Source organism: Fonsecaea pedrosoi (assembly GCF_000835455.1).
Source record: "Fonsecaea pedrosoi CBS 271.37 unplaced genomic scaffold supercont1.1, whole genome shotgun sequence".
Classification (NCBI taxonomy): domain Eukaryota; kingdom Fungi; phylum Ascomycota; class Eurotiomycetes; order Chaetothyriales; family Herpotrichiellaceae; genus Fonsecaea; species Fonsecaea pedrosoi.
In genome coordinates this window covers 3,181,307-3,208,848 of record NW_013550615.1, presented here as the reverse complement: position 1 = coordinate 3,208,848, position 27,542 = coordinate 3,181,307, and the positions used below count along the sequence as shown (strand labels likewise).

Here is a 27,542-nt window from a genome sequence, read left to right as displayed (position 1 = left end):
CCTGCAAGGACAAGGGGATCAAGGGCGTAAGGATCTACCCCCCTGAAAAAAAGGGTTGGGAAATAGTACGAGGTACATTTTTGTACACTGGCATACTCCGTGCCTACATACTCCGTAATCCAACTTCCTCCGCCCCGGCCTTGTTGTTTAGTCTTCTAAGAAGTTCCCCCAGCCGAGCCTTGCATTGCGTGGATGCATGGATGTGTGTATGTATGGGGCGCGCCGTGTTTCGTTTGATTGAATCAAGTGAGGAAGATACCAATTTTGCCGTGTTGCCGAATTGCCGCGTTGGCCGCCTCGTGGGCCGTAGGCCGCGTTACGAGTACATAGACAGACAGACGGCCTGGACCTTCGGCGCCGATACTTCCGAATATGTACTCCGTTGTTGACCTGTTCGGACTTGTACAGTAGCATAGCAGTGCATGGCGTACTCTGACGAGTTGTCGCCGAGTCTACTCGGTCGTAGATGCTTGTCGCCTGTACATGGATGTGCCGAGTACTACATCGTAGACGGGGCCTGGGTAGACAGGGCGAGGTGCGCCAGAGATACCAGGGACCATCACACTCGAGGGAATGAGATACAGAGATTATTGGGTACTCGGTACTCGGTTCTCGGTACAGTACGAGCCATGTACTTCAAGTGTATGAGCGAGACACTTCATTCCAGTTCGTTCGTGACCATTTCGCCGGCGGTTTTTTTTTGGATCACTTAAGGTACTCGACTCGGCACTGATCAACCAGCCGAGCCACATACACACATACATACATACCGAGTACTCGGTACATACTTGCACTTCTCGCACCGAGTACTGTGCCATCTATGCATGCATGTGTATGTACATGTCCTTGTCCTTCCACACGTACGAAGATCCATCCATCGAGCCATCCACCAACCGTTCACTTGTACTCGTCCCGGTATCTTGTATTGATTAGCTACTCGGAGATAGGTAGGCAGGTATGTATGCACGGAGACTTCCACAGCCTCGTCGCTACAGCTGATGTCTGATGGGGTCGAGAGAACGGGGAACGCGGCATGGCATGGCATGGCATGGCACGGGGATGACACACAGACACAGTCCGAGTATGGAGCATGATGGGATGCCATGGGCTGGCGTCGGGGAGAGACGACGAGGCTCCGGGCACCACCAACACCCCCCTTTTCTACCCTGTCGGTGAGATGTCCGGATCCAACTACATACCCAAGACCTGTGGGCCATGATGGCTCATCTTGAGTTGGCATTCCCCACGTACAAGTACTGTAGATCTAGTCGAGGGCGATCGTGGATTAGCTCATATGTACCGTCAAGGTGGAATATCACTACTCCGTAAAAAAGACACGACTTGGCCTCATGTGTTGCTTCTTCTACTACCATCTCCCTCGGATCGCAGCCATCAAGAGCTCAGCTCCTAGGCTTCGCTTCGTCCCATTGTGCTCTCTATGTACGATACTCGGTACAGCCTGACCACTGACCAACATATGGCCATGTCTGTACCTTCTAATAAGTCGTTGTTCGTTGCTCATCAAACAATCCCCACCCAACTGTCTAGACACATTCATGCAACTCTCAGCCGGACTTCTAACCCCACCGATCGTCCCACGTCCCGTGTCTCCTGGCTGTCGTCCGCCTCGCCACCGTCACTTCAACCTGACCCTGCCCAGCCCCCTGACTCTGACCGTGGCTTTGTCCCGAACCAGGTCTCGAGCCTGCCACGCTGCTGCTGCTATTGTTGCTGCTTCGGCCTTGGCTAATGCTGCTCGATTGCGCATGTCTGGCTTCTCTCCTGGCTCTCTGCTCTGACACGGGTGTCGATGTCACAGGTGTGCTTCCACCGCTGCTGTGTCCTTGATATGTTCTTGTAGAAGTTGCCGAACTGCCGTCCTTATCCGCCGTCGCCCTGGCTGATCCAACGATACTCTCTCGTGTACTTTGTCTCGACAGACGATGCGGTCCAACCATACCTGTGGCGGCAGTTGACTGGCGAGGAAGCCTGCTCTTGTTCACCGTCATCTCCGTCACAACGCTCGCTGTGTTGGCTCGGGTGAGGCTGGGCATGACAAATGCCGGAGAGTTCTCGCGCACATACGTCGACCCGTCTCGACTGGCTGGTCGCATCACGTTTGTGCCATTGACGTAGACACCATTGCGCTGCCGACGCGGTGTCTGTGCGACCGGAGGTTCGTACATGTTCATACTCGCGCGCTCGGATCGCCCCAACTGAGGTGAAGTTGGCATGCTCATCTGCCGGTCCAGGAGATGGGGTGGCGTCGTGGAGCTGGTGCGTCGTTGGAAGCCTGGGTGCTTTCTTCGAGCGCCGTTTGTGGCTGAGCTGCCACCCTGCCCACTTTTGATGCTCACATTGTCTGTCTCCTCGCAGGATCGAATGAGCTCGCTGGCCATGCTGCGGACAAGCACCGCAGAATCGGAATACGAAAGTTCTCGGACCACATCGTACAGACCGTACTGGTCCAGGAGGTAACAACCTTCTTCTGTCGAGTCGCAGATGCTGCCAATGATACGAAGCAGGTTGAGACGGATGGCGGGTTTATTATGACCCAGCTTTTGGCCCAAGATGTCGAAAACTTGAGAGCTTCTCGCCATCGATGCTGCCAGAGGTGGCGAGAGTCGCAGCAGCTTCTGCAGAGGCTCTAGAAGGTTTTCAAATGAGGTCGACTTACTGCTAGTCAACGCTGCCACGATCGCAGAAATAAAATTCTGATTCTCCAACAAGTGATCTTCGACTCGGGCCGTCTCTTCTTGAAGCCAGGTGAAGATTGCATCCAAAGCCGTCACTTGCCAGTAGGGGTCTGACAACAACGAGACATAGAAAGCAAGGCCCTTGTTCTGCCAAAGCTCACGGCGAGCAGCCCTGGTGGAATGAGCCATGTCACAAAGAATGGGCAGTGCAAACTCTTTGACCGGAGTCTTTTCTTGCTTGACGATTTTGATGAGAATCGGAATGATGCCCACGAGCGCGGCATCTTCTTGACGTCTTTTCGACAGACGGCAAAGGTTGTATATGGTGTTCAGTATCTGATTGGACATCTCCCTAAAATGCGGCTTGCTCATGCTATTGCTGAGGAGTTCAGATAGAACATCAATAGCATTCGAATTGTGAAGCGCATCCAACGTGGTCGACAACATGGACAAGTTCTTAATAAATTTCAGCATCGTGACTTGGTGGGCTGGTGCCATTCTCTTGAGATTCTTCAAAACCCGGTGCAGAACGGTCCGTTCAGCCACCAGCTCCTTGACATAGTTCTCTGCCTGGGAAAAGACGAAGAAAATGCTGGCGATCCGGCCTTCGCACAAGTCCGCCAGCTCTTTCTGCTCGCCAGAGTCTGATGGCTCCATCAGAACCCGGTTCAGGACGAGCGACAACGGCTCCAAAACCGAATTCCGAGACAAGATTCGGCAGAAATCGTTCTTGGGGGTCGATCCTTGTAGTTCAAACACACTCCAGATGCCATTGACTCCAATCAGCACCAACTCTCGATCATCGTCATAGTCGTCTTCAAGAAAGTCTACCAGGACCGTCAAACCCCCAGCGCTGACAAACATCTGGAGAATGAGGGTCGACGTTTGATACATTTGTCGGACGAAAGCTGCAGCTTCAAGGCGAATCTCTCGAGGAAATTTCTTCGAAGCGAACTTGTTGATCTTCGGTATTCCCCCGACAAAACATAGATTCTCCTGGACCTCTTCATCGTTGAAAATGATGGCGTTGACAATCTTGAGAAGATTGAGGACAATGTCTAGACGCATGCAATCTTCTAAAATCTCCAAAATCGGGAGCAGGCCATGCGCACTGATAATGACGTTCTTTGTATCCGAGAAGAGGTCGAAGAAATTCATCAAGTCCTCGGAAATCTGTAACAGTGCATCGTCGTCCTGCAGGACTTTCAACTGGCCCACGAGAACCTCCACGTCTGTCCGCAGTCGCGCGTGCTTGTCGCGGGCAATATTTGACTCCAGGTCAACTTCTGGGAGGCCCTCCTCGAGTTGTGCAAAAGGGTCATCCTCATCCTCGGCATCCGGAAGCCATGATAGATTGGAGATCTTCGAGTTTAACATTAGCTCCGAGCCATCTTCGCTCTCGGCTCTCTCAAAGACTGCAGTTGTCTGCGCAAAGACATCTGAAAAGTCCTCGTCCTGCTCGCTCTCCGCGAAACGTTGAATCTCGATCGAAGATCGCGTCCTCCGCATAGACAGTTTGTTTCTAGGAGCCGGATTCCTCTTGAGACTACCGCCTGTCTTGGGTGGTCTCATACTCTGAATTAGATCGGTAACACTGGGCGAACCTAGAATTTTGGAAGGCGGGTCACCCTGTAACCGCATCAGTCCAAGTTTGGTGTCCAAAGTGAGTTCGTTCCCTTGGACGATATCGGAGAAATCCTCGACAGAACTCTCCCGGTACCGTCGTGTTGGAGGTTCGTCTTGTTGTACTTTCGGGTGCGGTGGTTTACTTTTGGAAAGGTTCGTTGTCTGACGAGCGGATGGCAATGAAGCTTTGCGAGGCATCGGCGTGGGCTTTGCCTTTGGTTTGAGAGGCACCTCAGACTTGTGTCTCGCGTGACGAACCTCTGGTCTCTTCGTTGGCGCAGTAGTGGCAAGGCGGACTGTTTTATTCACGTCCACATCGGCCAGCGAAGCGGCTTTGAGTGTCGAGTCCTTGTCTTCCATTGCCTCATTTTCTTTTCCCAGTGCACTCTCCATTGAAGCGAAAGCTTTCAATCTATCAGAAGACAGCATGCCCCCAAAGTTGTCGTGAGGTCTCAGATGCGGCAATTGGAAAGTGCTTGGTGAAATAGCCGTTGCGAAATCATCGTCCCAATTGTCCTCGTCCTCAAGTGAACGAAATCTAGTGGTGTTATCCTTATTGAGGAGTGGGATGGGAGATTTGGTATGAGATTTGGTTGGACGAAGCATGTCCTTTGCCACAGGTATTGGGCTGGCGGTCGAAGCATTCGAGTTCTTCCTTATTGAACTGCCATTTGGAGAATCCTTAAGAGCCTCGTTCCATTCTTGGACACTCTTTATTGCCTCGTCATACTCAGTGGAATTCTTCGGCCTGTCCGGGTTGGTCCTTCTTGCATTCACTATCCATGGATGCTTCAAGAGCTTCTTGGCCGACACTCTTAGATTTGGATCTTTCTGAAAACACTGCATCAAGAAGTCCAGAACAGCAGGTGATGCGCCTTGCGGCAGGGGCGGATGATCGTCATTTACAATGCGAAACAGAGCAGGCATCGGCTGGAGGTTGTGATATGGCGGCTTTCCGTCGAGCAACTCGATTACTGTGCAACCCAGACTCCATATATCCGAAGCGGTCGTTGCGCCTGTCAACTCGATCACTTCGGGGGCCATCCAATAGGGGGTTCCGACGACGCTGGATTCATGTAGTCCTGTGGTGCGGCTTGCCACGCCAAAATCTGCAAGTTTGACCAGTCCTTGCTTGGTGGTGAGGATGTTAGCGCCCTTGATATCGCGGTGTATGACGCCCTGGTCGTGGAGATAGACCAAACCCTGGAGCACTTGGGACATATAGAGAGCCACCAGATTCTCGGGAAATCGACCAAAGTTCTTGGAGATCGAATGGAGGGATCCATTCTCGCAATATTCGAGTATAATGTTGAGGGTTTCGGGCGTCTTGACGAATCCGTTGTATTTGACAATATTGGGGTGATCAAGATTCTTCAAGAGGTCAATTTCCAGCATAATGACCCTCAGTTCACTTTTGGGCAAATCTGCAAGCTTGATCTGCTTGACAGCCACCGTCTCTCCCGTGCCCCAATTCAACGCCCGGTAAACAGAACCAAAGGCACCTTTACCCAGGCAATCACCCAGTTGGTAGTCTTTCAGCTCGGCCACATCCTGCGCCTTGGTCTTCTCTTTCTCCTCTCTCTTGGACGGACTGGAAGGAGGCTTGGGCGTTCTGGTGACCTTGAGACCCAAGCCATCGACTGCTCTAGTAGTAGGGACATCTTCCGGGGGTTCGGCGGTGCGAGCAGGCATCTTGATATCGAAGAGAATAAGAAAGGGAGGGAGAAGCTAAAAGGGCAAGGCGGAATCGTTCTCTCGCATTGTCCGTTGGTCCAACTGCAGTCTGGTTGGTGAGAGTCAGAGTGATTGGTAGCTGGTACAGCGGCCAACGCAGGATGCCGGGCGATGGTTTGGGACTGCACCGTGTGGCTGCGGCATCAAGGGTGGGTGTTGTGAATGCCGCTGACTCGTTCTGCGCAGTAGCGGTCTGTTGATGGCTCTGTCACGCAGGAAATGATCGTGGACAGTCTCCAAAATGGCATGAAACGAAGACATTGAACATCAGACAAAACAGGTCCATCAATGCGGAAGGCACGAGATTGGACTGGCTTGACTGGGCTGCCAGATGAGGTCGGCTGCTGTTTGGCCTACCAACCTACTAGCTCTCGCTTGCAGTTGTGTGTTGCAGGTTGCAGGTTGCAGGCTGCAGGGCGATCTGCGGCCGCTAACTACCCTATCCAGGCCTATCGTACCGAGACCTCCACTCTACCGTCAGGGACGCGTCAATTGTCATCGCAGCACGCGACTTTCCTCCCAAGGTACCCGCCTCGTCTATCTAGGTACAGAATTGCACACTCTCTCAGTGGTGGTCACTACTGCTTGATACGAGTCTGTTCTGCAGTCATCTCTGACCGCTGATCTGATGGTCATTGCTTGAGTGGGTTGTCTACTGCTACATGATCGATTGAGGAGAGAAGATCCCCTCCTACTGCTTCACTAACAAGTCACAGATCGCCATGTGGCGTCAACTGCCAGCACACACAGACGCCCGTCCACAACTGTCAAGGCGAGCAAGACATTCCTCCTGATCCAAACAGTCGGTCCATGATGCTATATTTGTCCACAGCCGGATGTCTGACTTCACCTAGCCCAGCAGCCAGAATGCCCTGGGCTGCGTATCGAAGGGAATAACTCAGGACACAGATAACCCAGACGTAACCGACCGTCCTGGTTTTCCCTGCCCAGTGTCAAACCTATTTCCTGCACCTGATTAAAAGGGGAGGTAATCGCTTACATGTGTCCTTCAAGTCCTTCCTCGTGCCCAGGTATACGACAAGGTCTTCAAACATGATCGCAACAGGCTGGACCATGAAGAAATAGACTTGGCACCAGCCAAGGGAAGAATATGGGCAATTGAGGGCACCAGCATGATGAATAAGTGCCGACACAAAGAAAGCGTTGTATAGCTGCAGATACCGTGAGGCCAAAGTACCATTTTTGACTCTCAACAGGTGCAGTAAACACTTGTTTACACTCTCAAAGATCCGACGATGAAATTGATGCCTCAAGAGCTGATCAGACGAAATTAGTACTCCAGCATGGGGGAATCTACACACCAACAACACCCCCATATGTTCCTCACTGTATGACCCTTTTCGAAGAATGAGCCGAAGATTGGAGGCCACGATTGAGGCATATAAAGCCCAGACCCGACAGCGAACGCCGCTCCAAGGTAGTAGCTGAAGCCCAACGTAACGCCACTGTAGAAGGCAGAGCTCCATCCGAGGAGAATTTGTTGCCAGAGTGGGATGGTGAAGATGTCAGAGACAGTACCAGTCCGTGCTCCACAACCCGTCCAACGTATATACCATTGATGGACGTCCATATAGAGAAAGCAGTATGAGGCTCTGGCAATCTGCTCTAGGACGAATCGACTGCATCAGTTAGAGGGCGAATATACCCAGGTGTGGCTCTTCACCTGCGAGAAAGATGTTTTGGGACTTTGTCAACATTCTTGACGCGCCAATTCCAGCCAATTCCACGCATGGTTGTAAACAGGGACACGCTCCACTGGAATTTTTGCCAGACAGTCATCTTTTCTATATCGTCGGCAGTCTCGAACGTCCCATCTGACTTTTCTCGACAAAACGTCTGCTCGGCATTATGCAAGACCTCAAAGTCGATGCATCTGATCGAGATCAAGCAAATGTTGATGGCATTGAGATAGTCCTCTTCCGGCCTTCCGGCCGTGTGTATTCGCAGGTTCGCAAGAATGCACAAGATCGCCGACATGGATGTTATTTTGCGAAACTGTCCTGGTGAAAAACATAAGCTAGCAATGCCAATGACTCCTGCCCCGATCACACTTGGGCCGCCTGATTGAAAGGGACGATCTGGTGGAGGAAACCATTTTGGATCCATTGCTGAGCCACAAAAAGAAAGGGAGACGGAAGCAGAGTAAGAGCGAGGGCAGTGTGAATGGGAAGCATCTTTTGGGCTGAAGATATTACACAACCAAAAGGCTGATGACAACCAAGCTGTAAACGTACAGAATGCGAATACGAAACAACGGTTGGCACGACGCAGCCAGCCAGGCATGTATGTACGTAGTGGCGGCAAGGCCGTCATCAGTGTCTCTTGTTTGTCATCGAGAGTCGCGGGTGACGCAGGAGCGTTGTTGTCAACTACAATGGGAAACCCTTCTGGAAATGTACATGTTCAGGGAAAGGGAATATGAAACATAAGTCATTTGGTTGATAGGTACCTCGCACTATATATACCAAAGATGAAAGGCCGGGAGTTGAGCTTCTCAAACATAGCCGTGTGCCAAGCCCTCCAGACACAGACCTGGCAAACTGATGCTGATGATGCCTTTGATGCCGAAGTAGGCTTAGCAAGCCTAGACAATCGCAGGCACCTCTGGCGACTCTCCCCAGCCACACCCGCAGAACCCGCTATGGGATTGCGTTGCCTCGTCAAGTCTGCCTCACTAATTATTATTCACTGGCAGCCAGCAGCCACCACAACTAGCCGGTCTCCGCCCATCCCTTTCTCCCACCATCCCCCCCCCCCCAGATACTCGCTCACTGGCTCGCCCAAGGCGTTCGTTCATTTCTATTCTCTCTTCCATCACCACCAAGGATAACTGGGTGCTCACAAAACAATCCGTCCCAAACCCACCCTACCACTTGTCTATCTCAACCAACTCTCCACTCTTTTCCATTGTTTATCGCATCTCGTTCCTTTGTCGTTGTTCGTTCCGACTCTCCTCTCTCATCATTGACGTTAATTTACCTGTACAATTGCGATTCATCTGTTGCGACAACTATGGGTTTACCGTGAGTTTGCCTCAATTTTTTCCCACCCCCACCCCCGTTTGAGATCTAGCTGCGCTCCCGCGCACGGTATCAACACCATTGTTTTCCTATATCCATCGCCGGCAAGCTCATTTGCTAATCAATATGCTTCCAGTATGTTCCAAGATCCTGACGAGATTGCTGCAGAGCAACCTGCTGCAAAACTCGATCAGCTTGCAGCCGCAGGACGATCCAGCATCCGGCGCGAGTCCACCGTGCGGCCAGGTCGAATTGCCGCTAGTCGTCGCGCTGCACTTGAAAGAGTACGAGAAGAAATAGGAGAACGCCGTCGTCGGCGTCGTGAGTTTGCCGAGGTAGCGCAACACTACTCTGCTCAAGCGGCTCAGCGCGAGCGCGAGCAGCTCCAGGCTGCTCAAGAATTACGCGCTGATGCTGAAGTCGAGGCCGAGGCCGTCGAGGCGCAGCGCGTACGATTTGCCAGACTGAGGCAGCGTATGCAAATGAGGGATCTAGAACGAATGCTTGCCAGCAGAGCCAACCCTGAATCAGAACCGCGGAGTGACACGGACGTGGCGCCCGTGAGCCGAACACGCGTCGAATCCGGCGGAACACCACTAGACGACATCGCTTCGGATTTCATCTTCGGCGCCCTTGTGTCCGAGTCTCAAGAGACCCCTACTCAACCGCTTCCACCTCCATTAAGAGAGTCGGGCCTGAGATTCGAACTGGGCGTGGTGTCCCAACCCGAGTCAGAACCTTCTTGGTATAATATACCTTCGAACGCTCGCCCTACGAGGGTTGTCAGCCCGTCCGGGAGCAGACGACCACTCTGGTCATATTCAGTTCACCGACCAACGTTCGCGGGCCTCGAAGACGAGGAGAACGAAAACGGATACCGCGCTACTTCACAGCCTCGGGCGGCCGTGCCAGCCGTCGGAGAGATTGTATTGCCCACTCTTGCGACAGGACGCCAACGGTCTACGTTTCCACATTCCCAAGACTCCGATCACATCTCGCACCGCCCACAAGGGGAGTCGACATCAAGACTTGACGGACTTGGAGACCGCTTGCGTAGTCCGAGTCCGATTTCTGACGACCCGGTGGAAGAGAACTGGGGAAATCTCTTGGACACAATGGAAACGGGCCGTTCAAGTACGGCGACTTCCTTTCTATCATCGCGGTCGAATTCCAGGAGTGGCTCTCACCAATCGTCTCAGGCCACAACTGCTACGACTAGCTTTGGTGAAATAGGCGGGGATGATTCATGCGACTTGGATCTCCCCTCGGGCATCACTGAAGAGGACGTCCGGGAAATACGCGCACGACATGGAAGACTACGGAGGAACCCATCTACACGTCTCGGAGTGCCTGAAACACGGAACAGTCTCCTTTCCGACTCATCGAACCAGCACGATTCTTCAAGGATGAGTGACAGGGTTGTCGAATTGGAAGTGCTCGGATTTATTCTCAATCGGATGCAGAGACGAGAAGAGATACCGGATGAGTTGTGGGCTGCCGTTGGTCTGTCACCAGATATTGTGAGAGGCTCTTCGTTTGATCTGGCTAGACACTATGCTTGAAAGTCGACTGGATACAGAGCGCCCACCCACGGACACCTCGCTGCGGCTACACCTTCGATCAGACTATGATCCTGCTGATCTAACAAGACGAACAGAGCACGGCATGTGGAGGTTAGCCTCCTTACAATTAGAGTCAACGACCAGGCATCTGATCACCATCCTCGGGCACAACTCTTGCTGGGCAAAGCAGAGGGTTTCTCCATGCGGACACCATGATGCGAACCATGATGCGAACCATTGTTCTAATTTCCGGCTAACGCCTTGCCGCGTTACGATACGAAAAGTCAGCTTCAATGTTTCCTTTGGTCCTGTGCGTGTGAACCTGGAACAACTTGTTGAATGAATGAAATGGTACGGTATGGTACGGAAAAGAGAGCGGCTGAAGATTTGGGAAATGGATGAGTGGCAGTGTCAGATTTGGGCTTCTTAGGATGTTGACGATTGGGATTCAATGACATGGGACCAAAAAGAGACCTTACAGGGATATTATGCCATGGCTGGACCGGAGCATTTTGCTTTTTATCAATTTATGTATTTCTTGACAGAGGTCTTTTTGTGTTGGTCTATGCGCCTGCCATGACAGACGAAAAGCAAAGACGAGTATATCCTCGTTTGATTTCCACTATTCAGTTTTTATTCCTTTGTACTATGAGCGCTTTGGTCCAGTCACACAGTCTTCCTACACGGCAAGGGACCCTCGACACAAGTTAGACAGAAACACAGAAACGAGCCATGCATGCTGCAAACAGGCGCTGAAAAGAAAGTCCTCCATTGCCACTTCTTCCTCGTCGTGCCACACTAGATTGTTCAACCACCGTCCCTCACATCAAATATTTCACATGCCAACTCCATCTGCCGCGAGCATTGCAATACTGTCCATCCTAGTCATCCTCTCCCTCCTCCTCTCCGCCTCGTCCCTTTCCCTGTCTTCGTCGCCGTCTTCGTCCCCCTGTAATTGGCCGTCCACATCTCTAACCTCCTCGCTCCGCCAGGTCTCGTCCTCGATACTGGGCACAATCTCCTGGACGGGCAGTCTCTTCTCCAAGACCTCCTTGGCATTCCTCATGTCGCTTTTCTCCGTCCGGTCCAGGCTCTCCTCGAAGGAACTGGAAATGCCGGCAGCGAAGTTTCGTTTCGCGACCCGTTGCGTGGCCGTCGGGATATCCACGTCGACGAACCACGTCTCATCCATCAACTCGTGAGCGTCTCTCCACCCGGGCTCGTCCAGGGCCGTGTACAGACCTTCAAAGAGGACGATCCGTGCTGTCGGGGGAATGGCGATGTCATTCGCCACGGGATCCTTGACTGCGTGGTCGAAGCTGGGTGCGTAGATTGTCAACGTCTCTGGGCTGATTGGTTTACGCACTTTCTCGACCAATTTGAGGTAGCTCTGCGAATCGAACGTGAACGCCGCGCCACGGCGGAAAACGGCCTCTTCGGCATTTGGCATCTCGCTGAGCTGTTTGCGGGTCAAGTGGTAGCCATCGAGCGGCACAACAAAGGCGATGTCTGGCCCTGAGCGGCTCGGACTGTTGGGGAAGCGCTTGTTTTGATGGCTGTGGTGGGCTTTGTTAAGCCCCGCGCAGACGGATGCAGCGAGAGTGGTTTTGCCGCTGCCTGGAATGCCGGAGATGGCGATCAGGAGGCGCTGTGAGCCGTCGCATTGCTGAAACCTCTCTGAGATGCAGACATCAGCGGTAGGAAAGCAAGAACTAAGCAACTTGTACGGGCTCACCCCAGGTCTTATCAACCAGGCGCTGAACATGGGATTCCATTACCCGCGTTTAAGAATGAGACTTCTCCTCGTGTTCTGTTTGGGATGAGATTGAGTAGTCGAGGACGATCCTCGTATATACACTGTCCTGTTTCCTACCTGTCGACAGAGCTTGATAGACCTATATCATCGCAAAGTGCACAATCTTATCAATAGTCGCTCAGGTGCGTCAAGTGGATCACAACCGTCATATTTCACTGGCGAAACAAGGCCCGGTCCAAGGTCTCGGCCTTATCCAAGTGGCTGATAGACCTCGGGGGGGAAAAGGCAGGTCTTGGCCAACGTCTAGATAAGTCGTCCCGCGAGGGTAGAAGAAGGATTGCAATCTTGACCTTTGGTAAATGGGTTTTGTAAACACAAGCCGGAACGTCTGTCGAGAGGCTCTAGATTTCAAGTGACCGAAGATCAATGGTGGTTGGTATTGGGGGTTTAATAACGAAGGGACTTGGTGAGATTCGCGGAGCTGGAACCATATTACTCCGGATAAGGTCACGTGAATACCCGCCCCCGTTTGAGCCCCTGTCCAATCCAGCGAACCGCGCGTCGTCGCCATCCCCGGACTTGGTTCTCTGCACCAAGGGGGGCATCGCCATTTCTTTCTGCAGGGCCAAACAACTTGGACCCAACGTCCTCCATATTCACTCACTTCTTTCCACTCCTTTCCGACTGAAGTTTTGTACTAACCCTACAGCAGCGGCCGCCCTTCTCATTCTTTCTCAGTCACTCTTTCATGATATCCCTTGTTTGTTTCCTGCCACTCGTTCAGCGCTCTTGAGCCACCCCCCTTTTTCGCGCCAAAACATCCCTTCCGCCTACCTACCTACCTGGCAGCTCCTACCACGCGTCACACCAACGCACACCACCGACGGAGACAAAGTCGAGCTAGAACCCTCGATTAAACCTTACAAAAGCCAAAATAACATCATGAAGACCTCACTGCTCCTTCCATTTATCGCTTTGGCCGTCCGGGTCCTGGCAGATATCCCTCCCGCATGCCTTCTCAACGCAGTCAACACACAAGACGAGCCGGGCGACCTGTCATCCGTCTGCGGTGACGACGCGACCGACGTACAAAAGGCAATCGCTAGCTTGTGCAGTGGCAACGTCGTTTCAGCCGCACAGTCTGCATTCATCTCTACTTGCTCTGCCGCGGGTTCTTCAGTCGGTACGTTGCCCCAGCCTGGGAGAAACTTGGAACATGGGAAAACATTTCTTGATGGATATTTGACTGACATTGTACCCTTTCCTGTTGTGAATGCGCAGCTCCCTACACAGCAACATCCTCAAATTCTGCAAGTCAAACATCTGGAGCTGGAACATTCGTCTACACCACCGCTGTCTACAACTCCGACTGCAGCTGCACCACGACGATCGTCACCACAGCCACCACCGGCAGTCCCATCTCCACTGGTCTTGCAACCGCCACAGATGGAAGTGGTGCTTCCGGGTCCAATTCAGCAGGCGGTGCATCAGCGACCGGAAACGCTGCCGCAGATGCCAAGCAAGTTGGAAGTTTTGCCGCCGCTGTTATCGCCATCGCTGGTGTTGTTGCAGTTTTGTAAACAGAGCTGGCTGGAGATTTGGGAGTGACTATACGGTCAAAACACAAGCAGCAAATGTCACTGGGTTAGTTTTGAGTCATCAGCGTCACCTTCTGTGTGTGAACACGTGGAGACATGAAGAGAAACGCTTGTCCGTCATGTTGCAAAAGTACCAGCCGTGTGTCAAAGTATTCAAAGAGAGGGACAGAACACCCCTCGACCCGTTTTTCGAACTTGGAGATTTGGAGTCTTCCGTTGGCAATCTGGTCCTAAACAATACACCCAGAAATCTTCTCCTGCGGAGGAACGGGAGGGAAAGGGAACCAGCTTCAAACTGAGCACCACACCATAGATGCGTGCCTAGATAATGGGGATGAATCCGAAGATCAAAAGACATTTGGCATGCTGGCCAGAGCCTTTTGTTTGTTAAAAAGTCTTGCTTCTTGTTTTTTTGCCGATTTGACTTTCTTTTGTTCTCTCATATCAGCTCTATCAAAAAGACCCAGCGGCTTTGACAAGTGATCTACGGAGTCTAAAATCCCTCGTTATCTCCTCTTTCTTTTCGTCTATCTTCGGAGTCCCCCCTCTCCTCCCTCCCTGCCTGTTTGGGGGGGACACGAGGCTGCGCTGGGGGGGCAAAAAAGCCATGTCCCAATCGACATGATACACGGGGGAAAAAACCAAATAAGCCTCTCTTTTTGCCAGGGATCGTCACCTCCGAAGCCAATACACGTATGTTGGTCCAGATATTTACACGTTTTCCCTGTCCCGTCCCATTCCAATCCCATCATGAATTCCTTTTCCTGCATCCACGGCATGTCTTTTAGCGGATACACATGTCCTCCCTTCTCGGACCAGTACCGATCCATTTAATGGGCACTCCGACCTCGGTCTCGATGAAATCGATATACTCCCTCGCACGTTCGGGTAGGTCTTCGAATCTCTTGCAGCCGGTCGTTTGAGTCATCCACCCCGGGAATGTCTTGTACTCGATCTCCATCTTGTCCATGACATCCAGATCCGCTGGGAAACCAGGCAGTGTCTGACCGTCCACCTTGTACGCTGTTGCGATCCGGATCTCTTCAAAGCCATCTAGGACGTCCAACTTCGTCAGGTTGAGTTGTGTATAGCAGTTCACGGCCGCAGAGTACTTGACCAGGACGAGGTCGAACCACCCACAGCGCCGCTTGCGGCCTGTGGTGACGCCCCATTCGCGGCCAACCTGTTGTAACCGGTCGCCATACTCGGCGTCCTTGGGCGAGATTGCGGCGTTGAGTTCCGTGGGGAATGGACCGGAGCCGACACGTGAAGTGTAGGCCTTTACTACGCCAACAATGTTGCTTCCTGGAGCTGAAAGGGACTGAGGAGACAAGCCAGCAAGACCCGTGAAAACACCCCCTAGGCCGGTGTTACTGGACGTGACATAGGGATATGTGCCATGGTCGATGTCAAGAAGAAGCGCATTGGCACCCTCGATCAAGATGTTGGGTTGGCGAGCACCAGCGCCGTTCGAGTTGGTCGTGGCGATTCCCTTTGTTCCGACCGCCTGCGCGAGTAAGGGCGTCTGGTCGACCACGTATTGCTGCAGTTCTTCTCGATATCCGCGTAGCTTTTCGATCTCCTCTTCTAGACTGTAACCCTCCAGTGCGGCATCGCCGTACAATTTGCGGTAGTTAGCTTCCAGGTCCCGTAGGCGCTTTTCCCAACGCTGTTGTTCGTTGACGAGCATCCAAAAGGTCACGCCTCTCCGGGCGACTTTGTCGCTATAGCATGGACCGATGCCCTTGCGGGTAGTGCCAATCATGTTCTTCCCGCCATCGACATTCTTGAATTTGTCTTCGGAGATGCCGTCGACGACGCCGTGCAAGTCGAAGCATACATGAGCGCGGTCCGAGATCAAAATGCGCTCCCGCACCCCCACCAGCCCCTTCTCTTCCAGTGCTTTCAGTTCTTTGAAGAAGCTGGGGATGTGCACGACACAGCCAGTGCCGATGAGATTGATTTTGCAGGAAGGGTTGATGAGGCCAGAAGGGAGGATATGGAAGTCGTATGTCACGTCGTTGACCACGATGGTATGGCCCGCATTGTTGCCCCCAGCAGCGCGGCAGACGAGATCAGCAGAGGATGCGAGGATATCGACGAGCTTCCCTTTGCCTTCGTCACCCCATTGAGAGCCCAACACGAGAGTGACGGGCATGGCTGAAGAGCTGTAGAGTGTCGATGTTAAGGTGGGAATGTGGAAAGCGAAGGCAGCCCGAAATCGGAGGAAGAAATGGCGCGAGACTGGCGAGAGGAGGACGAGGCTAGATTTGCTACCACGAGAGATTCAAGACAAGAAGGCGGCAGCCTCGATGTTCAGGTCGATATGTCTGTCATTATCTAAGATTTCTGACTTCTCAGGGCAAAGACATAACTGCAATGCTACGGCTAATAGACGTTGCTAATTGACTCACGTCGGATTTTTCCAAGGATGGTGGGGTTTGGGGTTGACGAAAAGATTCTTCGGAACTTTGCACAGACTGCGCAGGGCTGGCAGGTGGCAGGTCTTTTCGGTGGGGGTTGCGCAGCCGCATAATAATTATTAGCTGCCCTCATGCAAAAAAAGTCTCTTACGCGCAAAAAGGAAAAGAGCCCCCAAAAAAAGTTGCTGCATCTCATCATCATGCCGAATTCTATTTGTTCGCCTCTTGTTTACCTCTTACCCTAGCGTTTGTCTTTCGATCATACCTACACATCTTCACCTGAACGACACTCCGTAATATTCCGCTTGTTTGGTGCGAGAAATGCTACCAACTACCTACGAGGCCAATATGCACTGCACATGATTCAATGCCAGGTTGATGCCTCCACATCTAGCGACGTGTTTCAGGCCCAGACAGTAAAGATGGAATTCTACAATCAGTGCCGCAACGGCAAGCGTCTGCTGCTGCCTTCTCCCTTTGTTCGCTCACATTTTCCCGAGACATGCTCAGCCGCGCTGCTTGCTCTCATGAGCTGAGTTCCGGTCCAGAATGCAAACATCTCCATAACTCCCCTTGTTGCTCTATCCCATGCTATTTTATCTCTGTCAATTCCCGTGAGCTGGCTTTGTCTAACAAAAAGAGTGTCTCAAAATACAATGAACTGAACAGCATATGTCTTGGAGCCTGGTTTGCGTCGGAAGCAATCGCAAAAGCATCATGGGCATTCCTCTCAATCAGCATCGCCAACGAAAGGGGCATAAATAGAACAAACATGCCCCGTGGCAAGGACTTCTCATCTTTCTTCATCTACAGATTGCCATTTCAACTACACAGCAGACGCTTCCATCATCAAAGACTTCGCCGACAGCCTTGTTCGTCCAAAGCACCTCACAGCACTCCGACGTCTCTCCACAAAGACCTCAGTACATCCTGCCATCATGGACGTCTTCACCAGACTCGCCTCAGGAATCTACATACGCCAACACCATCAAGGAGACCAAGACCACCGTCCGCAAGCTCAGCGCACTCGTCCTCGCCAGGCACGCCAGGCTCTCCCCGTCCATGACCTCCAAGACGGGACGCTCCACCGCAAGATAGCCGACACTAACGATTACGTGGCGGAAGCAAAGTCTGAGTACGACTCCCTGCGCAAGCAGCGCCGACTCCTACGCGAGAGACTCGAGCAGTTGGACGCGAAGATGGGGAAGCAAGAGGAGAGGATCGTGCAGCTGAAGGACTGTCGGAGCATGTTGTTGGACGAGCAGAAGGCGAGGGAGAAGCACCGTCGGGGAAAGAAGGGTGACAAAGGGAAAGAGGATCGTCGTCGAGGAGGCTGGTGAGAGGTCAGACCAAGAGCAAGCTAGCTCCTCCACAAGGCTGTCTTTTCTTCTAGAAGGGAAAAATCTGGATCTCTCGCGTGGTGAAGGGCTTGGGACTTGCGGGTCACAACAGGGTATGGAAGGCAGGGATGGGACTCGTGTTGAGACGCACACGTCAGGTAGATCCTCCACATGATATGAGGTAGATCTGGAATCAATGGCTCATTTGTCTAAAGTTCAAGAACATCCACCAGAGAATCTAGTGGACCATTACCCGCGTCGCCAGTGTTCAAGCAAAGTAAAAAGTTCAAGATCATCCATTCATACCCGCTGCTGCGGTGTGGTCTCTCATTGCCCATTAAGTGCGCCATTCTGCCGAACTCCGCATCAAGTTTAGTTGGTCGAGGTCCAGATACCTCAGAAAAAGAACGTAGACAACGTCTGCTAGCCGCAGGCTCCGACACTCCATGCCCGTCCTGGTTCCAAGAGATCCCATCCGTCTCCTTTCCTCGTCTTTTTGCCCCTCTTTTTCTATTCCTTTACACCCTTCCTCTTGTTAAAAGGCCGTTTCAGACATGCCAGCGCCATTGCTGTCCAGACGCCGTCGATAACATCCCACATAGAAAATCCTTTTTGCGAAATCGTAGCCGCAGCCAAAAATAAATATCGTGAGAAGAAGTTGAGAATAAGGTCAAAGTCCACGCTCAGAATTTATCGCCCATCATACCCTTGGGTACCACCGGTCTGGTATCGTAGTCAAACCCGTCAGGATCCCGGAGAGCGAGCCCGGACCCCGTGCCATAAGGATACCCGCATTCAGTTGGCTGGCTAGGCCTCCTAGTGCCGCCGCCAGTTTGGCGGGCCATTGATTCCCAGCGCTCTCTTCGCCCTTCAGCGCTGGTCTCGCTTTCGAAGCTGCCGCGGGCACGGTATACGGGATCTAGTTCCGCTGGCATCGGGAAAGCAGATATCGGGGATTGCGCCGTGGAACCAGCAAGAAGTGTCTGCGAATTTGAACGAGAATGAAAATCCGCAGTGTTGTCCTTGCCCGAGCGTTTCAAGTGGACATCTTTTGATATTCGATGTAGCATGTTGACCTTGGGCTTGGATTGCGCAGGAGGGGGGAAGCTTGAGATGAGATTAGGTGATGTGCTGAATGATGGGGATTGTGGTGAGGTAACGGCGGATGTGGTCGTAGATCCTGGCATGCTCTCAAAGTTGAATGGCTCGATCTCGTTCAGCTTGAGGCTCAAATGCGCAGCAGTGTCAGGAACCATTGTTGTTGCAAGGCTCGAAATGGTGGCAGCCTGTGATGCCTTCCGTTGATTTTCAGGTCTCGGGGCAGTCATTGGCATGACCGCATCGGGGGGAGGCCGCGCCGGCGGTCCAAGAGGCGCCTTCGGGGTGGGATGAAGAATAGATTTGACGACGAAGGCAATGCAGATGATGACTCCCAAGCCACCAAGGCCCACGCCCATGAACCAGCCACCGCGAATGCCGGCAAGCGGATCCTTTCCATTATTGTTCACGTGAACTTCAACGGTAGAGGCAAGGCCGAGACCGAGAGAAATGGAGTAGTTGACAACCGTACTGATGAGACTCCCGGCAACACCTTGTTGTTGAGGAGGAAAGAAGTTGGACATGATCAATGTCGCTGCCGGAAAGGACATGTCCATGCCAAAAGGCATGACAATGAGGCTGGCGAATGTCCAGCTCCAGTAGGTCGTCTTGTCAATATTCGAGTCGGCTGCCAGAAGCAGCGGTCCGAATGCGAAAGCCACCAAAGCCCAAAACAGAGTCCATGAGGGCCGACATTTCCGCATCATCCAAGCCGTCAACACCGAAGCAATCAAAGCAACGGGCACGATAGGCAGGACTTTCAATGCAGCACCAAGAGGAGTCTCATGTTTAATCCCAAGGAGGTACCTCCACAGAAACCATGTCCATATTCCAAACGTGGCCCATCCACATGCGACGGCGCCAAGGACAAAGCCAACATCTGCCTTGAGCATCTTGAATGGTACCAGTGGTTGTTCGGCAATCTTGAGCTCCGTGATAACAAAGAAGGCGATGAGCAAGAGGCCGATAATCAGCAACATGAAAATGTACTGGGTACTCCACCCCGAGGCCGGAGCAGAGACAAGAGAGACTTGGACGCAAATAAGGCCACCAACACCGGTGAGGGCCCCAAGCCAGTCCATATCCCGCAATTTCTCCTTGACTGGTAGCATCTGCTTTGGAGTCGGTGGTGGAGAGACCAATACAACAGAGGCGGCTACTGCCAGGAAACAAGAAACGCTGGCGAGAGTATAGAAGCTCCACCACCAGGATGCGAACTTGGTGAACAACGCTCCAAAGATCATGCCCAGGTAGGCTCCCACAGGTGCACATAGACCGAACAGCGTGAAGGAGAGGATTTTCTTCTTGGATCCCGGTGGATAAGTTCGACCTAGCAGCGCGAGACCGTTTGGCACCATCAGACTCGCACCAAGACCTTGGAACCCTCTTGCCACGAAGAACAACTCATAGCCGACATAGTGACTTAGTCCAGCAACGACACTCCACAGACTGAGGAGGGAATAGCCGATCACGACCATCGTCTTATGGCCAAAGATGTCACCAAGTCGTCCTCCGATCAGAATAAAAGTTCCGAATGACAATGCGTACGCAGCGACAAGCCATGGCAGTACTGAGGGGTTTGAGATGGTGAAGGACTGTGCGAGGTCCCGGCTGACCGGGAAAACTGTTGTCAAGGTCGATTGTGGGATAAGTTGAAGGAATGCTACCATAATGTTGAAGAGGATTTCTTGTTGTTTCGACATGCGCGTAATTAGCCAGCCGCCGGGTGGTCCAGGGGGTCCAGCAGGAGGTCCAGCAGGTCGACCTGTAGGTGGTGGTCCATTTGTATGAGGAGCCTTCTCCATATCGATCGGCTCTCTGCTCGCAAGGTCGTTGTCTGTTGTTGGAGTAGAAGAAATGCTTGAATTCAAGCTACTGAATTTCCTGGGAGTCATGACGGACGGTGAATTTCATGACAAAAAGAGCGTCCGGGCGATGATGAGGATGTAAGACCTAGTCGTCACAAAATCTGGGCAAATAGCTGAGGAAGGGGATCAAAGGGAAGGGATAGAGGACTATAAAGTGGTGTACCTGACCAGATGTGGCTGCGTGCCAGGGGATGGATCGCGACGTCCTTCAGGCCTTACATCGGCGCCGACTTACCGCTGGTATAACTTAGTCTTACTGTGTATGTCGCTTTCTTTTCTTACAAGGTGCATCCGTAGCATATTACCTTATTATCGTCGAACCTTGCAACCAGTGTTGGGTTGCGCAGTGGTAGGGTAGGTGGAGACGCGCACAAAGTCTGTCGGGGAGGCATTCTCCTTGGACATGGGTCGTCGAAAGCCACCAAAAAAGCCACCGTTGAAGCTTCACACCCAGATACAGGGCTTGGATTGGATACTCGCAAAGGGTGCCAGGCGCAAGGTCCAAGGCAGACATTCGCAGTCGAGCCGGAAAGAGCCAAGAATGTTTTGTTTCCAACGCCCCTTGCAGACGATCTTCTGAGCAATGACGATCTCCCGTCCTATTCAAAGTTTACCAGGGATCGGTGGACTCAGTACCCGACGCAGGTACCGAAGGAGGTAGAAAAGTAGTAGATGATAATGAAGATCACTAGCTGCCTGATCGGGACATATCCTGATTGTCGTATGATGCAGGAGGAGAGGTGCACCCAGACTCGTCCTCGCAGACAGCAAGGATGTATTAACAAGGGTATCTAGGTATCTGGGATTAACCCCGGTCGTTCGTGGAAGATGTTGTGCCACCAAGCGAGTGGCGTCAGGCACAGACCGATGTACACACAAGTAGCGAACCCGGCCGAGGATGGGTTTGGGGGCTGCATGACGCGACGGCAGGCTGAAACGACGTACTTTGGTACCACGGCGACGATAAGGGCGTCATTGGGTGGAGCGAGAGGACTGAATGGGAGGTTCCGAGGTGATGAAATTTGATCGAAGGGTCGGAAATTACAGACAACCGTGGCTCCCTGATGCAGTGCCAAGAAAAAACAGACCTCAGCCTCAATTTCCGCCCACGTTCTCCCGCTCCCCCATCAGTGACAACCCTCACCCCTCGACGCGTCCAGATGCCCTATTGACCGCGTTTCTCAATCCCTATCAGGCCCCTCATCCGAGTTCTCTGGTCTACTGGGAGATACTCGCATGTTCTTTGCCCCGCACGGAGGTGATAGAGGCCGACTACTTATTGATACACATGCCTGTGGTTGCCCTCGTGCAACAAGCCGCCCTTTCCGGGAGATTCGAGGTCAGCAATTACTGCATCCGGATCAGTCCGAGACATGAACGCGATTGGCAATTCGACAACAGCAACATCAAGACCCAAAGAACGACCTCAGTGTCTGTACCACGCTTCCCAATCGGAATCCGCGGTACAGTCTACCCCGGCAAGGTCCTGAGAGTGTGTCCTACTCGAGAAGGGCCAAAAAACCCATCATGGATGCAGATTGCCCTACCCACCTTCCTTTACGAGTACGGGCTCTTCAGACTATGGACCTTCTCTGCCCAAGTACGCCTTACGAGTAGGTCCAATGGCACATCACTCCTCTGGCGATCCGGCGGGTCTATTCTCAGATGCAGCCGGCTATTGCTTCTTTGCCGGCGCATGGTTCGAGCGACCCCGACGAGTAATCGGTAGAATCTAGAAATATGCCGACTTGATGTTGTACAGCCTGGAATATTTCTGCATTCCACAAGACGGAAATTACCGTCAAGCTGCAAAAAGCAAGGCAAAAGAAGCATGAATGGTTCCACAAGGCAGCTTTTCGACTGGGCCGAGCTAGTTCACTGCAAGCTACGTATGAAGCTTGGATTTCCCTGACTTCCGCCTGGTACACAATGTCTGGAGGTCTGGCATATTCATATGCGGCCTGGCGGACACGAGAGACATGAATAGCTCATGCCGCAAATGGTACTTCCAATCAACCAGGCCGGACGCCCTGTGTTGGATTCCATTCCAATCCACCCCTTTGAACACAGTCCAGTACTTTTGATGACCATGACCCTAGTCAACAGAAACAATCAAGCAGTGTCTGCGACCTGCTTCAACAATGCATGCACCGCCTCAAAGGCCTTCTTTGCAAACGGGCCCATATCATCGCCATATTTTTGTGGCCCATTACCATCAAATATTTCCACTGACACCCAGCTTCTGAAGCCGGTATTGAACACCGCCCGGGTGAAATCTTCCACGGGCAAGTACCCCCCGTCGTATGGAAGCGGTCGATAGTCGTGGCTCCACTGGCCTCGAGGCCTCAATCCGTTGTCATCTGGCTTGTCGTCCAACGGTGGCTCCATTTTATATGCATCTGAGATCTGCAGTAAGAATATCTTCTCCGGAGGAATTGTTTTGGAGAGCTCTTCGCAACTGCTCTTCCATCTCTTGTCCAACTCTTGTGTACTGATATTTTCGATTCGTCCAGATTTCGTCGTCGGGCTGCCCCATTCTCCCCCTGCGCTTTGGAAAGTATCGAGGCACAACCCCAGATTAGGCCTGTCAGCCTTGTTCACAATATCCCAGACATCCTTCCACGTCGTAGCGTGAGTGGCCCAACACCAGTTTTCGTATGCGATTCGAAGCCCTTTCTCCGCAAAGATGTCTGCCAGCTCAGCCAGATCAGCCGCCAGGTCGTCAAAACTAGGCGAGATGCCCTCAGCATCAGATGATCCAATCTGTTCTCGTGGTCAATATTGCTATGTTTCAACCACGGCTACGGGAGAAACGAGCCTACACACCTGAAGCATATCTGTTCCGACTGCCTCCATTATGCTCATCCACCCTTTGGCTCTATCGAAAGCATCTCGTCTTTCTTTGCTATCCTTAGGCCAGCCCTCAAAGTTGGCAAACGGCTGCAGCATCAAGACTTTCAAGCCTTCTTTTTCGCACATTTTCCCGATCTCTGTTGCGACTGATCGAAGTGTTTTGTAATCCTTTGGATCAATATCTGCCTTGGTCTGGGAGATCTCTCGCCCGTACGCGAGAATGTCAGGCATTGAGAGCTCGATAGCATCGAATCCAGCAGTGGCGAGAGTCTGCAACTTGGCCGGGAGCGTATGCTTAGAACCATCATGTCCTATAGAGCATGAGGCGTAACAGACTGGAATCTCCTTCCCATTGAAACTCGCCATGACGATGCAGAGAAGGTTTGTGAACGGTACGTTTACTCTTTGGCTTTCAAAAGTGCTTGCCCCTTGTGTACAGATAGATCTAAGGAAAAGGCTGCAGCTCTTTGTCTCTTGCTATACAAATTCTGCAGTTCATACCAAGTCCAAGGAAGGTATCACCTGGGAGTTGTCAATGCATGGCCGAGCTCGGAAATACAAGATGACGTCAACGGATATCGAGGAAATACTTGTCTCTCACAGTAGCTTACCGGATGTCTTTTCCTGTATGACCTATTGCTCCTGAAACGATGACGAAAAGCCGCCTACTCAAACTTCACGCCTACATACCCGACATTATCTTAAGGCCCGTACATGGACACACTCCTATCAACAGTAAGAGACATTCAAAACGGACACGATGGGTCAACAGGGCCGTCCAGAGTTCGAGAAGGTAAGTAATGAGCATGGGGCTGATGCTGCCATGCCGAGAAGATCATCAGAAGCCTAAACACCCAAAAGATCCGCGTACTGACCCGACGCGATATAGCTTGGCATGATTGGCGTGGGAAGTATGGGCGGCATGATGTCTCTGTTATATGCTGAACACGGAGTCGAGGTTCACTACTACGATCCAAGTATGAGATTCCCATAATGGTTTCATGGCTCACTTCTCGGACCACGATCATTCATACTCACTATCCCTAAACAGATGAGGAAAATGTCAAGCAGCTTCAAGAACACGCTGAAGCCATCCAGGCCCGTGACCGTATTGTGCACCAGAAAGACTATAAAGAGCTCTGCGAGAGCATCTCTTCGCCAGGTTCACCCAAAATATTCGTATTCAGCATACCTCATGGTTCTGTTGGAGACGAAACCGTTGAAAATCTGCGCCCATATCTAAAGGCTGGTGACATTATACTCGACTGCTCAAATGAGGACTGGCGAAACACAGAGCGGCGACAAAAAGCCCTTGATCATGACGGCATTCACTATATTGGCTGCGGTGTAAGCGGCGGATACCAAAGTGCCAGACACGGCCCTTCGATGTCTCCCGGTGGCGATGCCGAGACCTTGAAGAAGATCGTCCCGTTCTTGGAGCGAGTCGCCGCGAAAGACAAGCAAGGTCGCCCGTGCACGACCGGCATAGGACCAGCGGGTAGCGGGCATTATGTGAAGATGGTGCACAATGGCATCGAACAAGGCATGATGTCCGCCATCGCCGAGGTTTGGTTCATCTTGAATAGATGCTTGAAGATGTCTTACGAAGAGATTGCCGACACGTTCGAGTCGTGGAATGGGAGCGGGCCTCTCCGAGATAATTTCCTGGTGGCCATCGGCGCGGACATCAACCGTACCAGGGACGAGGAAGGGAGTTTCGTGCTGGCCAATGTTTTGGACAAAGTTGTTCAAGACGTGGACAACTCTGAAGGTACCGGCGTCTGGACTTGCGAGGAGACGATCCGTCTGCACGTCCCCTCGCCCACGATCGTCAGCGCACACCTGTTCCGCCTCGCTTCAGCAGACGCGGCCAAGCGGGAGCGGGTCAACCACGCGTTCGGGGGCAGTACCTCGCAGCCGGCCACCATCCAGTTGGAGGTGCCGCACGAGAAAGCCTTGCCGTCATTCATCGAGGACCTGAAGCTCTCCCTGTATGCCGCCTTCCTCTGCGCATTCCTCCAGGGGCTCAGCATCATCAAAGCCAAAGACCGCGAGCAGGGCTGGAATCTGGATTACCGGGCGATCCTGCAGATCTGGCGCGGCGGCTGCATCATCCAGAGCGACCACATCTCGGACCTGCTGGACCGCGTCCTGTCACAGTCCGAGACGCTCAACGAGGACGATCTCCTCGCGCACGCCACCGTCGCGGCAGAATTGGGCGCGTGTGTCGCGTCGCTCAAGAGCGTGGTCATCAAATCCCTCGTGGCCGACGCCTCCATCCCCGCCCTCTCCGCCACGCTCGAATACATCAAGTACTCGAGCTCGACGGAGCTGCCCACGCAGTTCATGGAGGCCGAGCTCGACTACTTTGGCGCGCACAGCTTCGACCTCAAGTCCGAGGGACCGGGCAGGCCGCTCAAGGGGTCCCACCACTACGAGTGGAAGCCGCCGCGAGGGATCTTTGGCGACAAATTAGACGGAACGAGATAAAGCCAAAAAAAAGGGTGGGTTCTTTGGTTGACGAGAGAGGAAGAAAAAAATGGAATATGCATCTATGGAGATCTATCTCGTCTCTTGTCTCTTGTCTCTTTTGTACATTGGTTTCCTCGTATGTCCCTGTAGTGGATTTCCGGGAAAAAGGAGAAGAAAACCATATGAGCCATACATGCATCATCGCTCCTAAAACACGGTTATGTATACATTTACCAGATGAACATACCCCCTTCCCCAGCAAATGCGACACTAGATATCTAGTCTCTAACCCTCCCTCCTTTTTCTAACCTACTAAAAACCCCCAAAAGAGAGAAAATAACCCGCTTTCAACTCACATTATAACTCACGCGACTGGTGCCTTTGCTCCGACTAATCTTCTTCACGCCGACCTTGCCACACAGATCGGTCGTGTCGACGTGCGTGCCACCACAGGGATAGACATCGGCGCCGGCGATGCGGACGACCCTGTACTTTTCCCCGGGGGCGAGCTTGACGCCCTCGTCCGGGTTTGGGATCAGCCTCTCGAGGCCTTCGCGCCGGAAGTCGTCGGGGTCCCAGAACTCGATCTCGACGGGCATGGCTCGGGCGACGTAGTCGTCGACGCGCTTCTGGATGGGCTCCTTCCACTTACCCTCGATGAGGCCCTGGAATTCGCAGGCCGCCGAGTCCGGGAAGTGCGAGGCCTTGAGCTCGTCAAAGTTGGCCACCTCCTTCTCGAGCAGGTTCCGCACCGCCGCGCCCAGCACGTGGCCCGCCGTGTGCAGACGGGAATAGAGGAGCCGTTTCTCCACGTCGATGGCCTGCGTGACCGACGCGCCAGCGGCGAACGTTTTGGCCGGGTCGGCGAACCGGCCCAGGTGGAGGACCACCCCGTCGTTGACGACGTCCGAACGCACGGCAGAGACGTCGAACCTGGCGCCGCCGTCGTCGGCGGACGATGTGATGGACCCGATGTCCGAGGGCTGGCCGCCTCCTTGTGGGTGGAAGATCGTCTCGGCCGTCGTCACCACGAGGGAATCCTCATCTGGGACGGTCTTGAAGAGTTGCCGGCTGGCTTCGGCGAGTTGCTGGAAAGGCGTGACGGATGTAACGAGGGTGGAGAGCGTGTAGAGTTTGGCATTGCGCTGGTAGGCAAGGACCGTCCGAGGCAGAGACGTCGCCATCTTTCTTTGATACCGAGGTAGGGTATCTAGGCACTGGAGGGTGAATCTCGACAGGGGTTGACAATAACCAGGAAGGCTGTATTTCAGTCTGAACCAAGTTCGTGATATGTAGTGAGTATGGATGGCTCTTGGGTAAATTGGTAACTGCGCTTTTCTGAATATTTTTTTTTCTAGACGAGTAGGTTGCTGATGGATTTACAGTATTCTTTCTATGACTCCTTGCCCATGGAGAAAAAGAAAAGGTCAATGTCGATGGGATATAGATACGCTGTACAGAATGCGGAACAAGGA

At 52.6% G+C, this 27,542-nt stretch overlaps 11 protein-coding genes across 11 annotated transcripts; 4 read left to right on the top strand and 7 right to left on the bottom strand.

Annotated features, from left to right (window-relative positions):
• Window positions 1-1,577: 1,577 nt before the first annotated feature.
• Z517_01158 (uncharacterized protein) lies at window positions 1,578-6,014 on the bottom strand (the record flags this gene model as incomplete). Its single annotated transcript, XM_013434120.1, has 1 exon — window positions 1,578-6,014. One exon carries the CDS (start codon window positions 6,012-6,014, stop codon window positions 1,578-1,580), a length of 4,437 nt encoding a protein of 1,478 aa, XP_013289574.1.
• An 809-nt stretch (window positions 6,015-6,823) lies between these two features.
• On the bottom strand, window positions 6,824-8,054 carry Z517_01157 (uncharacterized protein; the record flags this gene model as incomplete). The annotated part of the gene is made up of 4 exons (XM_013434119.1): window positions 6,824-6,999; window positions 7,057-7,333; window positions 7,405-7,696; window positions 7,741-8,054. 4 exons carry the CDS (start codon window positions 8,052-8,054, stop codon window positions 6,824-6,826), a joined length of 1,059 nt encoding a protein of 352 aa, XP_013289573.1.
• Window positions 8,055-9,234: 1,180 nt separating this feature from the next.
• Window positions 9,235-10,659, top strand: Z517_01156 (uncharacterized protein; the record flags this gene model as incomplete). Its single annotated transcript, XM_013434118.1, has 1 exon — window positions 9,235-10,659. One exon carries the CDS (start codon window positions 9,235-9,237, stop codon window positions 10,657-10,659), a length of 1,425 nt encoding a protein of 474 aa, XP_013289572.1.
• Window positions 10,660-11,494: 835 nt separating this feature from the next.
• On the bottom strand, window positions 11,495-12,434 carry Z517_01155 (uncharacterized protein; the record flags this gene model as incomplete). The annotated part of the gene is made up of 2 exons (XM_013434117.1): window positions 11,495-12,336; window positions 12,395-12,434. 2 exons carry the CDS (start codon window positions 12,432-12,434, stop codon window positions 11,495-11,497), a joined length of 882 nt encoding a protein of 293 aa, XP_013289571.1.
• A 923-nt stretch (window positions 12,435-13,357) lies between these two features.
• On the top strand, window positions 13,358-13,995 carry Z517_01154 (uncharacterized protein; the record flags this gene model as incomplete). Its single annotated transcript, XM_013434116.1, has 2 exons — window positions 13,358-13,598; window positions 13,697-13,995. The coding sequence occupies 2 exons, from the start codon at window positions 13,358-13,360 to the stop codon at window positions 13,993-13,995; spliced, it is 540 nt and encodes a 179-aa protein (XP_013289570.1).
• An 802-nt stretch (window positions 13,996-14,797) lies between these two features.
• On the bottom strand, window positions 14,798-16,171 carry Z517_01153 (adenylosuccinate synthase; the record flags this gene model as incomplete). Its single annotated transcript, XM_013434115.1, has 1 exon — window positions 14,798-16,171. The coding sequence occupies one exon, from the start codon at window positions 16,169-16,171 to the stop codon at window positions 14,798-14,800; it is 1,374 nt and encodes a 457-aa protein (XP_013289569.1).
• Window positions 16,172-17,374: 1,203 nt separating this feature from the next.
• Window positions 17,375-17,776, top strand: Z517_01152 (uncharacterized protein; the record flags this gene model as incomplete). Its single annotated transcript, XM_013434114.1, has 1 exon — window positions 17,375-17,776. One exon carries the CDS (start codon window positions 17,375-17,377, stop codon window positions 17,774-17,776), a length of 402 nt encoding a protein of 133 aa, XP_013289568.1.
• Window positions 17,777-18,459: 683 nt separating this feature from the next.
• Z517_01151 (uncharacterized protein) lies at window positions 18,460-20,769 on the bottom strand (the record flags this gene model as incomplete). Its single annotated transcript, XM_013434113.1, has 1 exon — window positions 18,460-20,769. One exon carries the CDS (start codon window positions 20,767-20,769, stop codon window positions 18,460-18,462), a length of 2,310 nt encoding a protein of 769 aa, XP_013289567.1.
• Window positions 20,770-22,854: 2,085 nt separating this feature from the next.
• Window positions 22,855-23,961, bottom strand: Z517_01150 (uncharacterized protein; the record flags this gene model as incomplete). Its single annotated transcript, XM_013434112.1, has 2 exons — window positions 22,855-23,505; window positions 23,569-23,961. 2 exons carry the CDS (start codon window positions 23,959-23,961, stop codon window positions 22,855-22,857), a joined length of 1,044 nt encoding a protein of 347 aa, XP_013289566.1.
• A 394-nt stretch (window positions 23,962-24,355) lies between these two features.
• Z517_01149 (6-phosphogluconate dehydrogenase (decarboxylating)) lies at window positions 24,356-26,085 on the top strand (the record flags this gene model as incomplete). Its single annotated transcript, XM_013434111.1, has 3 exons — window positions 24,356-24,388; window positions 24,485-24,572; window positions 24,647-26,085. The coding sequence occupies 3 exons, from the start codon at window positions 24,356-24,358 to the stop codon at window positions 26,083-26,085; spliced, it is 1,560 nt and encodes a 519-aa protein (XP_013289565.1).
• A 329-nt stretch (window positions 26,086-26,414) lies between these two features.
• On the bottom strand, window positions 26,415-27,251 carry Z517_01148 (uncharacterized protein; the record flags this gene model as incomplete). Its single annotated transcript, XM_013434110.1, has 1 exon — window positions 26,415-27,251. The coding sequence occupies one exon, from the start codon at window positions 27,249-27,251 to the stop codon at window positions 26,415-26,417; it is 837 nt and encodes a 278-aa protein (XP_013289564.1).
• Window positions 27,252-27,542: the final 291 nt, after the last annotated feature.